Source organism: Lepisma saccharinum, chromosome 3 (genome assembly GCF_977018435.1).
Source record: "Lepisma saccharinum chromosome 3, izLepSacc3.1, whole genome shotgun sequence".
Classification (NCBI taxonomy): Eukaryota; Metazoa; Arthropoda; class Insecta; order Zygentoma; family Lepismatidae; genus Lepisma; species Lepisma saccharinum.
This window is the reverse complement of record NC_139231.1, coordinates 41,029,869-41,042,905: the sequence shown is the minus strand read 5'-3', so window position 1 is coordinate 41,042,905 and position 13,037 is coordinate 41,029,869. Positions and strand designations below refer to the sequence as shown.

General features: G+C 38.2%; 1 protein-coding gene across 1 annotated transcript in view; it reads right to left on the bottom strand.

Moving 5' to 3' along the window:
- LOC145984988 (fibrillin-2-like) overlaps positions 1 to 13,037 on the bottom strand; it is a 327,365-nt gene that overhangs the window by 47,601 nt on the left and 266,727 nt on the right. Inside the window, exons 37-38 of the mRNA XM_083118469.1 lie at positions 10,911 to 11,019; positions 7,980 to 8,144 (exon numbers count right to left, since the gene is read on the bottom strand). Coding sequence (XP_082974595.1) covers positions 7,980 to 8,144; positions 10,911 to 11,019 — 274 coding nt within the window. The remainder of the gene's footprint in view (positions 1 to 7,979; positions 8,145 to 10,910; positions 11,020 to 13,037) is intronic.

Sequence of the window (13,037 nt, the reverse complement as noted above, 5' to 3'; positions counted from 1 at the left end):
ACCAGGTTTTGTATGTACAGGTGTGATCGGTGTGAAACGATAAACCCAGCTTACCTCGATGGGAAGAGAGGGGTCGCAGAAAATAGCTTAATTTTAAATCTATTCTTTTCCATGTGCAACTACATTGCATGGATGCAAGGTCTCCCAACAAGGTGGAAAACAAATAGAGACGAATGCGAGAGGACGCGGAGATCTAGTTGGTAGAGCGTCTGACTGTCACATGGAGAGCCAGGTTCAATTCCTGGGGTGGGTGATCTAAGGTGGGAATTCTTCCGGCCTTTTCCCAGCATAAATTATCTCCAGGGCCTACCCAGCCTCAAATGAATGGGAATGGGAAACCTTGGGAGGTAAAGGTGGCTGAAGCATGGTGGTCATCAAATCACTTCCAAAATGTCCGAGATCAAGAATGTGTGGGTCTTACCCCCACATTTCGTAAATGTGTCTTCATGGCATGGTGCTATATGCACAGGTAAAAAAACTCACACGTGAACATAAGAATAAATGGTGTTACCTCTCTCTGACGTCTAAAACTAAGCAATCAGCCCTGAATATGATGTATATAACAAGCAGTAAACTTTTATTAAATCAAAATGGCCAAGAAACATTGGTTGTTCCTCCTCTACCTACAAATGATTTCGTTATTGCCTGATGTGAAGAAACCACAAAGGAGGGGCAAGATTGTATTTTTGCTCCCCTTCCCACCACACCCCCCACACCCCAGTCACTCCCTAAAAATGAGACTACAGCTATTTCAACTTATCTTGGTTTTGAAGAATATTTGGAAAAATATTTTTGCACTAGATTTGTGAACGTACACTAAAGTTTCCATTAACAACAAGAAGCACGTGACATCGCAGTCAGGTCTCTGCAAATCAAGTATCCCTATAGGAATTCCCTGCTTCTGTTTCCAGTTTTGCTTTGAAGCTCGCATATAACAATGCGCTGGGGTAGAGGGACAGAGGACAGCTTAACTTTAAATCTTCCGGTGCACTTTCCGAACACGAGCTTTCATTAAAGACCCATTGCTGTCAAAACGGTCATCGACCATAGAAAAGGTGCTACTTGCAAGTTCTTGGCAATTCAAGTCTAGGCTAATTTTCAATTCCCTTTCCAAATTTAGACTTGGTCACACGACACAGTTATTGTTCAGAGTAGAACAACTGCAGAAGGCATGTTTCGGCATTTACTCTGGAAACGGTAGTGATGAGTGGATTTCTTTCGCACGAAGCAATATAACTGTGCACATGTACAGTCACGGACAGTTGTGGGTTGTAATGAATGCATTGACTTTCAATGGAATCATTACAACCCAGCAGTATTCGTGATTGTATGTGTAAATCATTTCAGAAAGTACACTGACTGCAGAGTCGCGTCAGAAGATCACTGCACCGCACTTAGTCACCTGATATAGAATCAAAAGACTGGTACGTTTTACTTCTCTCCTTACGTTTGTGAATGAGCAGAAAAATACGAGACTAGAGACAGACAAGTATCATCTCGATATAACATCTGCCCTTTCGGGTTTTAAAGCTGCAAACTTTGGAGTGTATGAACCATCTCCTGTCGTGGGAAGGGAGGATCTTTTATTCCTTTGACATTTTTATTAAAAGTTTACACTTGGTTTTATGCATCATGTTTGGGAGTGATGACTTAGTTTTAGACCTCTGGGAGAGGGAACACCATTTATTCTTATGTTAGCAGGTGATTTATTTTTACATTGGGATTAGTAATTGTTTAGTTTTATGTGGCAAGGTCGAGGCATGATCGATATTTTACACCTCTCGGGCGGTGAGAGGGGGACGATCTCCCCTGGCACCTTCAGTCTTGTAAAGCTCAGACTTATTTCATTCAAATGCAATACCAAGAACCTAGCTGCTATGATAATTACAGATCAAAATATTTAATTTTAAATCTGTTGGTGTGGCGTGGCGTGGCAACTTGACCCATATTTGATACCTCGGCCCTCTAACCGTGCACTTAGTTTGAAAGTTTTTGTTGGAACACTTTAGCCTAGCAAATGCTCTAAAATTACTGAGAGTTTCATTTCTAATCTGAATCTCTGAATAGCAGTCTGAGATTTGGAAAAAGGTGAAAGAATCAGTCTTCTTTTGCACCATCTTGCGCCATATTTTTATGTCTTTTTAGAAGCAGAAATGTTTTATATGTTAAAATTTTAAAAATATAGTGCCTACAAAATAAAAGATACCACACTGCCTCAATCTCAGCGACTGCCTTCGCGATTAGCCAAAAATGGCAAAAAAATGAAGTAAAATAAACTAAATCTATTATTTATTTCTAACTCTTTCATTCATGTAATTCTTCTTTAGTATGCGACTTTGTGTTAAAATTATTTTACAATTTATAAAATGATGAAATGGTAAATGAGAACACAGGCAACTTTCTTCGCAACAAATCGATCAGAAAGTTTCAGAAGCGGATTTTCTCAATACGTTTGCACATGAACTTCATCCCCTTTTAAAAGTAGCACGTGTTCAGTTATGTTAGTAATCATTAAAGAAATGCCTCAATACCATCATGCGTAACTGCATGCGAAGATCGAGTACCAGGCAGGGATGAATTTGAATTTTGAATTTTGAATTTGAATTTAAAATTTTGGGAGCGTCAGCACTTAGGCTATTTTGCTCCCGTCACATTATACGGGGGCCAGCCCCTTACCATTACAAATAACAACTCTAACATTGCATAACTAAAAATCTTAAAATCTTCTGACTTCTGTTAAAAGCTGAGGCTGTAAACGGGCACTCAGCACACACAAGGACAAAAAACAGGACAAAACACACAAAATTATACTGGCCATAGTGCCAGTTGCCAGAGCCTCATTAGTATTTAGTCCAGGGTGCACTACGTGGAAGTGAGGTTGACTTTTGGGCGCCTATGTGGAAGGTACCCCTTACACCCCCAGGCAGGGATGAAAAATTGCAGTAATCATCGTATTGTAAGACATAATATTTCAGTTTTCTTGTATTAAGCATCATTTAATGGAATTATAAGTAATAAAATAATCTGTAATAGTAGCCTCCTCTTACCTCTTATGAGCCACTGGGGATATACATTTTATATATACAGGGTGTTCGGCTTATATGTATAATAAAATAAATGGCCATAAATTCTTAATTTATAGATATTTTTTATGAAACTCATTATCCAGATGGAAGAAAGTGGGATTTTTTTTATTTTAAAGTTATGTCCCATAAACCTCAACATGACTTCAATCGGTGGCACGACAAATATCCAGTCGGTATTCCACCTCCCTCCATGTGTTTTGAAGCATTGTAGTAGGTGTTAGATTGTTCACTGCAGCACAAATTCTGTTACTTAATTCTGCAAGATCACTTACCGGTGTACAGTACACTTGGTCTTGGTCCACAGAAAAAAGTCAAGTGGAGTGAGGTCTGGGGATCTGGGAGCAGTGGCATGCCCAGGATTTTTGAAAGGGAGGGGTTTTGTATACTTTTTCTTGGTAGTCAGCTCTCATTTTGTCATATTTTCCTACCTTTGACGTTCTTTTTTTTAGGAATACTGGGCCAAAGGAGGGGGTTATAACCCCCACCAACCCTCCCCCCCTTTGGGCATGCCACTGTCTGGGAGGTCACGGAACAAAAGTTGATCCTCTTCCAATCCATTCATCAGGAAACGGCTCATTCAAAAAATTGCAAATTTCTCTGGCGTAGTGGGGGGGGGGGGTTGCTAGAAAATTGTTCTGTGAGGGAGTTGAGGTACAGCATACAATTGTATCATATCAAGGTAAGTGTTGCCATTGATCGTGGGCTTAGAGAAAAAGAAAGGGCCAATGATTTTGTTATGGAGAACACCACACCAAATATTCCATTTAGGCGAATACCTCTCGTACTCAATGATGACCCGGGGATTTTGTGACCCCCCGATGTGGCAGTTGTGCCTATTCACCTTACCAGATATGTGGAATGTTGCATCATCTGAAAAACAAACAGATTCAAGAAATGCATTGCCAGTGTCAATCTTTTCTAACATGTCAATAGCAAACGTTTGTCTCACTTTGCTGTCATTCGCCAAAATCTTCTGATGGAGTTGCATCTTGTATGCCCGTAGGTGCAATCTTTTGTGAAGCACAGTATGCACAGTTGTTGGTGGGATGTTAAGTTGTACTCTAGCTTTTTTGATGGATTTGCATGGATTTCTTTGGAACACCTCTCGAATGTGTTCAACATTCTTCTCTGACACTTTACGCTTGGCATGCTTACTTGCTTTTGACAGTAGACTTCCAGTCTCTCTAAGTTGTTTGTCCCATTTCATAATTGACAGGTAACTTGGAGCAGCTGTCCTCAGTGGAAGGTTGTACTCACCACGAAAAGGCGCTGCACACGCACCACAGATTTACATTCCACAAGCGACAACACACAGGAAACATTTTGCTGAGCCAGGGGTGGCCATCCCACCCCAAGGCCCTTGATGCACTCCCCCCAAATAGGTAGAATATTTGCCCCCCCCCTGTTTATGCCGAATTAATTACTCAAATTTTATTGTCGGACAAAATTTGCGAAAAAATATAATACCAGAGGTGCAACCACGATTTTTTGTCTTGGAAGGGGGGGGGGCAAGTACCAGGATAAACATACTAATAATAATAATAATAACATTAATAATGGCTTTATTATTATTACTAGTAGTAGTATCAAAGATGTTATTATCCTCAAAAATTATGCAAAAAGGGGGTAGAAGTCTGTGCTAAAGCATTTGTTTGGAACAAACAATTTGAAATATTTTTTTCAACACAGTCAATTTCACATTAGCTAATAATGGAAATCAAGCACACAAACTGTATTTTTTTTGAATGGCAGAAAATAAATGATAAATGCAATCTGAAGATACATGTGTAACTTTCATGTACAACGTATGTTTTACACATGTGCAACATGGAGAGACATAAAATAAGAAAATACATATGCAACAAGCTAACACTAAATTATGTATGTATTCAAAGCTTATTCAATACAAATATATTATATTACAGAAAACAAGTAGATTGCGAGCGAAGCGAGAAAGAAAATTTTTAGATCCAACTTTTGCAATTGAAAACAATATTAATTTAATAGGGTGCAAATAATTTCACAGGATGCCATGGCATTCTCTCTCTCTTTTAAAACTTTTTCTTTAGATGATTCGGTGCCCATGGCCGACTCCCGCCGCCCCTAGATACAGCTCTGAACTTGACAAAAACGAGAAAAGCAGACAATGCAAGCAAAGCAAGCAAGAAGATTTTACAAAATGAATAGAAGGGGTAATTGCTCCTCTGTGTCCCCCTGCAGGTGCTCTTGGCCATCAGTGTTTCTCCCCCCTTGCCCCCTAGAATTGACTTCCGTTGAAGGTTGGGGGGCAATGATCCCCTGCCCCCTGTGGTTGTGTCACTGTATAATACAGACATATTTAAGCAATATACGAGGGCCATTTTGAAAATCACTCGGCGTTAAGTCGGGGCTATACGCTGGGTGATCAAAAATTTCCCATTTAAACTGCTCCAGAAGGTGTTGGGTTACAGCGCTGAGTGATTTTCATCTCTTCCCTGCATTGAAGAACTAGCTAGGAGCCCAAAGCTTCCACACCAATGAGGAGCTTCAAAACAACGTTCAGGCCCATCTCACATCACTGGCGGCAACGTTCTTCGCAGAGGGGATCGGAAAGCTCGTCCCAGGATTTGACAAATGCCTGTATCTTACCGACGATTGTGTCAAAAAGTAACCAGGTATGTACATAACTTTTGGTAATAAATTTATTTTGTTACTTACACTTGTCTTATGTTTATGGTCCATCGGAGGTTGAAAAAAAAATGGCCCTCGTATGTTTACTTTAGATACTTTAGGCTCACTGCCATTGTTAGTGAACCTTATTCTGCACAGTCCCCCCCCCCCTCCATCCAAACCGATTCTAAAGGCATAAGAGGTGGTGTTTCATTTCAACTCTATCACTGTGATCACCCACAGGTAGGTAGAAAAACTATACATAATAACCAAAACTAAAAATCAATAGCAAGTCAATGAAACGATACGATCCCCGCCATTTTTGTGTAAAGATATATAGAATTGGTATAAAATTTTGTCCCCCCCCCCCAAAAAAAAATTCCCATGATGCAGGCACTTCATGAAAACCCCCTGTGGGTACCCCTGTGCTTAGCCGTCCACATTGTGACTCACTCTTCACAGCGTGGCGTGACTTTTCTGCGCATGCACATTGGCACGCGACTTATCTCCACGTTGCACATGCGCATGAGTGGATTTAAAATTTCCAACATTGCTCTTATCAATGGTTCCGACCATTTCTTATTAGTACTAATACTTTTTACGTTATAAAATCTTCTTTTATTATACATATAAGCCGAACACGATGTGTATATATATGGGGGAAGAGATTGTAAAATCTGGTTTGACGGATTTGAAAACCTGACCCACTCCAAAATAAGTTCCGACGTCTCTGATTATAATGAATTTCCCAAATAAATATTGCTATTGTAATTGTTCATTTTATATAATTATGAAAAATGAACATGTTAATACATATATAAACTAAACATTAAGGGTGATATACTTTGGCACGGCACAACAGCAGCTGAAGTCAGTAAACCTCCACTCATTCTAAACTTACATCCTTTCTGCTTATATTACAACAAACTGCTCACAGATAAGTACATTAACCTCTTGTGTATAAAGGTTTACTTTTCTGAATCTCAAACGGATCACCTGGTATTAGAGAAAAGAATAAGGGAAGTAACTGAACTGAACATGAGAGAGGAACAGTATGGATTTAGAAGAGGCAAATCGACAGTAAATCTCATATTTACCATAAGGCAAATGCAGAAAAGGCACTACGAGTATAGAAATGATTTGATTATGGCATTTCTAGATAGGAAAGGCATACGATAGCATGGGCAGAACAAAGATTTGAAAGGCTCTAAGAGAGAAGGGGTCGAGGAAGAGATAGTGTGTAGTGTGTAGAGTGCAGAGCACATACAAGGCCAACCAGAGCTTTGTGAAGACACCAGTGTGGAAGAACAGAGTGGTTCAGTATAAGTAATTGACTAAAACAGGGAAGTGCTCTTTCCCCACTGATCTTCATAATTACAATGGATGCAATTAATGAAGAAGTGAGGAAGAAGATAGGAGAGGAAGAGATGAAGGCCCTGTTGTTCGCTAATGACAGTAATATGGGGAGACAGGGAAGAAGAAGTACAGAGACAGCTTGATAGTTGGAATGAGGAAATCAGAAGAGCAGGAATAAAAATCAGTGCAGAAAAGAGCAAAGTGCTAATAACAACAAGAAACAGAGCCAGAAATGAACCAAGAATAAAGATGGACATGCAAGAGTTGAGGGTAGAGGAGAGCTTCAAAGATCTAGGAAGCATAATTGAGAAGTGGACGAATAGATGAGGAGGTAAACGGAATAGACAAATGGGTGGTGGACTATATCAAAGCGTTCAAAGATTAGTATGAAACAGGGATGTACATATAAAATGCAAGAAGGTAATATATAACACACACTACATACCGAGAGACAAAAGAAAGATGCTGGCAGTGGAGATGAAATTTTTAAGGAGTATATTGGGGAAGACTAGAAGGGATAGAATAAGGAATGAGGAGATCCGGCAGACAGTGGGTGTGGTAAAGCTTCAGGACAGGATAGATCAGGCACAGATGAGATGGTTCGGACACATGAAGAGAATGAATGCAGAAAGACTACCAGTAAGAGCTTACAATGCACAAGGAGTGGGAATAAGACCAAGGGGGAGACCAAGATGTCAGTGGAAAGAGCAGATAGTGGAGAGTGTTAGGAGAAAGATTGGAATACCGTGGAAAGAGAGGAGTGGTGGAAGACCAGTAAAAAATCGAGAGGCTTCACTTCTATGCCGACCCAGCCAGAGGCAGGAAACGGCAAAGGATGATGATGGCTAGCACAGTTATTTACAAATGCAAATATATTTTAATACCAACCTCTTCGATATGCTCCATAGCACAGCTCCTCGCGTACATCAATGCATTTCATTCCACTTGGGCTCAATATGTATCCATCAGGGCATTCACATATGACACCTCCTTCAGTATTTATACACGTTCCTCCCTCACACATATCTAACCTCTGAAGGCACTCGTTGATATCTGGAATGAAGCATTTTATGGCAAATTCAAGATGAATTTTCCAAACAGCCAAGGTTAAGATAATAATGATTTGATGATAAAATTAATTGGTACTAACATTTTATGCCACATATTTACAAATAGTTCCTTGTACATCTTAAAATATATCTAAAATTTTTGGACATGAAGAATTACACAAATGAATGTCTCATGAATTTCAAGCAACCCTTATTTGTACAGATTTATTTACTACTAATGCATTTTTACATTACATTTACATTACAAAGTTTTACAATTCAGCTGGAATCATTATGTTCCTTGCTGTGTTGATCAGGTACTGTAAATTAACTACTCTTCAAGCAACCTTAACAAAATAAGAATTCACTTGTGTTACATTTTATTTTTCCAGTGAAAATAAAGTATGGTTTTGTTATATCCTGTGAAAAATACACACTGAAATCTTTATGAATGTCTAAATTTCATAGAATTTAGTTTACTAGTAGTCCAGTCAGAAACTGGAAGGCTGTACATAATTTGAAGGGATTTTTTTTATGACAGAAAATAAAATTTTAAGAGTTGATAAAATTTAGCCTCGGAGTCATATTTTAAATAGTGGCATCTTCAAAAAATATTTTTAAATTTGTGAAATTGACATAAATTTTACTACAATTGGCAGTGAAACCTCTGATATATGGTGTTAGACTAACGAGGGACTGGGCAATGAAGGGAGAAAGACATCAAATTTGTGACCACAATAGCGGTTGTAAATTTTGACATTTTGATTAGGAAATTTGCAAGCTTTGAAATAACTACCCTGGAGTTCTGGTTTTGAACAAATTGACCGAGACATTTCAAAATGGTGGACAGAAAAATGTTTTTATTTTATCTGTGTTACAGATAATCTTAATTCTGTTGTTATTCTCAAACTTCTAACTACACTCTATGCTCAGAAATTAATAAACTCAATGATGAATTTAGGGCATCACTTGAGCTACAATTTAGTAATAAAAACTTTCAAACATATAGTCAGTCTGTTGTGAATGGTATATATTGCACTTTCATTTTAAATAGTACTTTTAGTAGAGTGTAAAAAAAAACTATAGTTCTTTTTTCCCTTTTTTTTTGCAATAACTTTCCTTTTTTGTCCATTTTAAAGGAAAATTTTCTCCTTTAAAATCAGGTCTCTAATTGTGAACAAACCAATAGAGTTGTCATGGGTTCACCACTTTCACTATCCATTGGAATTTCTACATGGAACATTTTGAACATGAAGCCCTGAAGGATGCTCCACACCCACCATTCTGTTTCTACTGATATGTGGATGACACATTCATCATTTGGCCACATGGATGACTGGCATTACATAGTTTTCTGGAATTCTTTAACAACCGCTATTCAAACATCAAGTTTACAATGGAGATAGAAGAAGATGACTGCCTCCCATTCCTGGACATCCTAATCTGCTGGAGACCAGATGACACCTTTGGGCATGGTGTGATCATAGTGCCCCCCCCCCCCCCACACACACACACACCATTCTAAACACACTAGCCCACACGGCAGTAACCATTTTGGACCATGAAAATTTTGCAACCAGAATTCACCCATCTTAGAACCACACTACAACAGAATGTATACCACATGAGAGATAACACAGGGTGCTCACCAAGGAACAGAGACCCACCACTAAAAACAGTGTGGTTCTTAGAAGGGGCGATTCTTCACAACTCGGACCAACCAAATATGGGGACGTGGCCCTTACCAATCCTTCACTTCACATCCTCACTGCTTGTAGCAACACAGGAAAGGAATGTCCCACTACAACAATTTTACCATTCATTGGTCACATCTCTGGGAAATTAAGCAGAATTCCCGCTAGGAATGGGGTGAAGACCATCCACAGACCACCACTCAAGAGCAAGACCAAGGCCCTGCTCTGCTCTATGACCTGGAACTCCATATTCCAGGAGTATACAGCATATGCTGTGAATATGGGACACCATATGTAGGACAAACAGGATGCACCATTCATCAGGGAAGAAATGAACATAAAAACTAAATCCGACTGTTCCAACCAAAAAAGTCAGGACTAGCAGAACACAGCATTACCGATGGTCACAGAATTTTTTTTTTGCAGATAGCACAATCAAAGCCAAATGTACTGGTTGCTGAGACAGAAGAGTAAAGGAAGCCATAGATATTTCCCAGGAAAGCATGAATCTCAACAGGAATGTGGAGACTCCAGCCCAGTTATGCCTGGAACCCACTCTTCATAAAAACACAGCATTTGCCAATAAAACACTTAAGATCCAGAGTGAACCAGTCTTCTCCAACCCATCATACTCATATTTAACCATGAACTGGTCTCCAATTCTACATTCCCTGATGATGAGAGTAATGTATGCACTCAAAACATTGTAAGCTAACAACAACTTAACCTGGCTGGTAAATTGAGAATGTGTTTCAATGTATAAAGTAAATTCAATGAAAATCTGCTAAATATGACTGAACAATTTTAAAAAATGCTCCATCACACAGAAATGACAAAATATGCCCTTTAGTTATTTTTGTAACACCAATTTCTACATATTTCTGGATCATCACATAAATACATAGTCCTGAAAATCCTAGCCTAGTTATTAATCATCACAGTATAGCCTCATAACATCACACTGCTCATGTTCAATATTTTACAATAAAGTTGAGAGTACCGAAATTTAAAATTAGAAGTTATTCAAAAACTCTATCCTTTTTTATGTAAAAAAAGAAATATATATATATATATACCTTCGCAAGCATTCCCATCCTCATCAAGGTCGAATCCTGGTGGACAAGTGCATATGTATGAACCCATTAAATTCTGGCACTTTCCTGGGTGTGGGCAGGTTCCTGGAACCTACAAACACAAGTATTGATATTATTACACTAAGCTTCACATTATCTCACTGTACATGATAAAGTAAAAAAAAAATCACACGCACTAAAAAGATTTTAACAATTTTTTTTAAAATTTATTGTTTCACTTTTTCTTTTTTTTTAGAAAATTTGAACCAGTGATAGGATATAACCCTCACGAATCTCTCCCCAGGAAGACAATGATGTAAGTATGCATTTTTATTTCTGAATTCTGTAATGAATATATTTGTATATTTTCTAGGGATGAATCCAGTGCTTGAAGTGGAAATTCCTAGCTGGGGGACGCTTTTTCAAGTTTGCGGTGGGGTGAAGGATGCTTGTATGGATTAACATGGACACAATGCAGTAGGTGAGGGTTTGTTTTACAAAAATTTTCTTACCTGGACTGATAGCATGCCCCCACTTTCAGCACTGGATGGGTCAATATGAAACATTGAAAATATGAAAAATATCAAACATTTGATGATAAAATTATTCACTTCCAGAATTAACAAATCATCCACCGAGATTGTAAATGTTCCATCTTCAAAATGTAAACAATTCAATACAATGAAGTACTCGCTTAATCTGTGAAAAAGGTAATTAATGTTCAATTAATTTCAGTAGCAATTGCCATTGTTCTCATGGGAATCTGTACAGCATCATAGACATGAACTTGTAATAATTATAATGGCTAGAATGTTGTTATACCATGCGTAGTTTAGTTCTCAAACTATACCAACAAGTCTCAACACAAAATCACAGTATCAGAAGTGCAGTAATTTTTAATCTCCATACTTATGATTAGGGCTCGGAAGTTGAAGACCTATAAATTGCCAAAAAAAAAAGACCTAAAAATATCAAAAAAAGGACCTAAACATGGAAACAAGGACATATAAATGTGATCCAAATTAATTAATAACTTCAGTTTTAATTACATATTTAATGATTTAAAAAAATACAAAATTCTGGTGGTATGGACCACACTGTGCGAAAAAACTGAAAGGTTCAAAACAACAAGAGAAAGTTGCCACTTACAGTGTGACTTTCCATACAAGTTACGGTTAAAGGACCTTGTAACGTACCTGCTTCAGTAATCCAAAAATGTTTTTCTCTCGTTTCAGGGATGGTTCAAATATATTTCTTTCTTTCTTTTTTTTATTTCTTTACTACAGAAAGTATGTTTAAGAGGTGATGAACTGATGATGATTCGAATTGAGAATGGGCAGTAAAAACGTAGTCGAAAGAAGGTGAAGTTGCAAAAAAAAAAAACGTTAAGACCTAAAAAAATGCTAAAAAAGGGCCAATAATTCATAAAACGTCGAAAAAGGCAAACAAGGACAAATAAAACCCACCTTTTTCTGGCCTACAATGACCCAAAATGAGCATATATTATGTTGGACCTCGTCTTCGAAAAACACTAGGGGGAAAAAAAAGGATTTTTCCTCAACTTCCGAGCCCTACTTATGATCAATGAAGTTCAAATGTTTAAACAATTTTACAATAAATGTTATACAAAGTTGACGAGAGAGAGAGGCATTGTTTACACCACCGGTTCCCAACCTGTGATCCGCAGAGCCCTAAGGGCTCCATGTGCACTTCCCAGGGACTCCACGGCCGCTCCAGGAAAATAAATAAAATTGAATGATATTAAAGATTATGAAACAAAAAGTAGAATCAAAAAAGGAAAACTAGAAATTACATTCTGATCGGAAATTTGCCAAGTTGAATTTCTCATATTCCTGTGTGAAATAAGGTGGTTGTCTCGGGGAAAAGCGTTGACACGTTTGATGGATCTGCATGTAGAGGTAGCAGCATTTTTGATGGACCATAACACACTATTGGCGACGGTTTTAAATGATGACGACTGGGTGGCAGACATTTTTAGCAAAATGAAGGAAATTAATCTATCATTGCAAAAAAAACTGCCACAGTTTTTGATTGAAACGCCAAAGTGTGTTCTTTTAAGAGGAAACTTATGTATTGGTTGGAGAACGTGGAAAAGGAAGATATTGATTG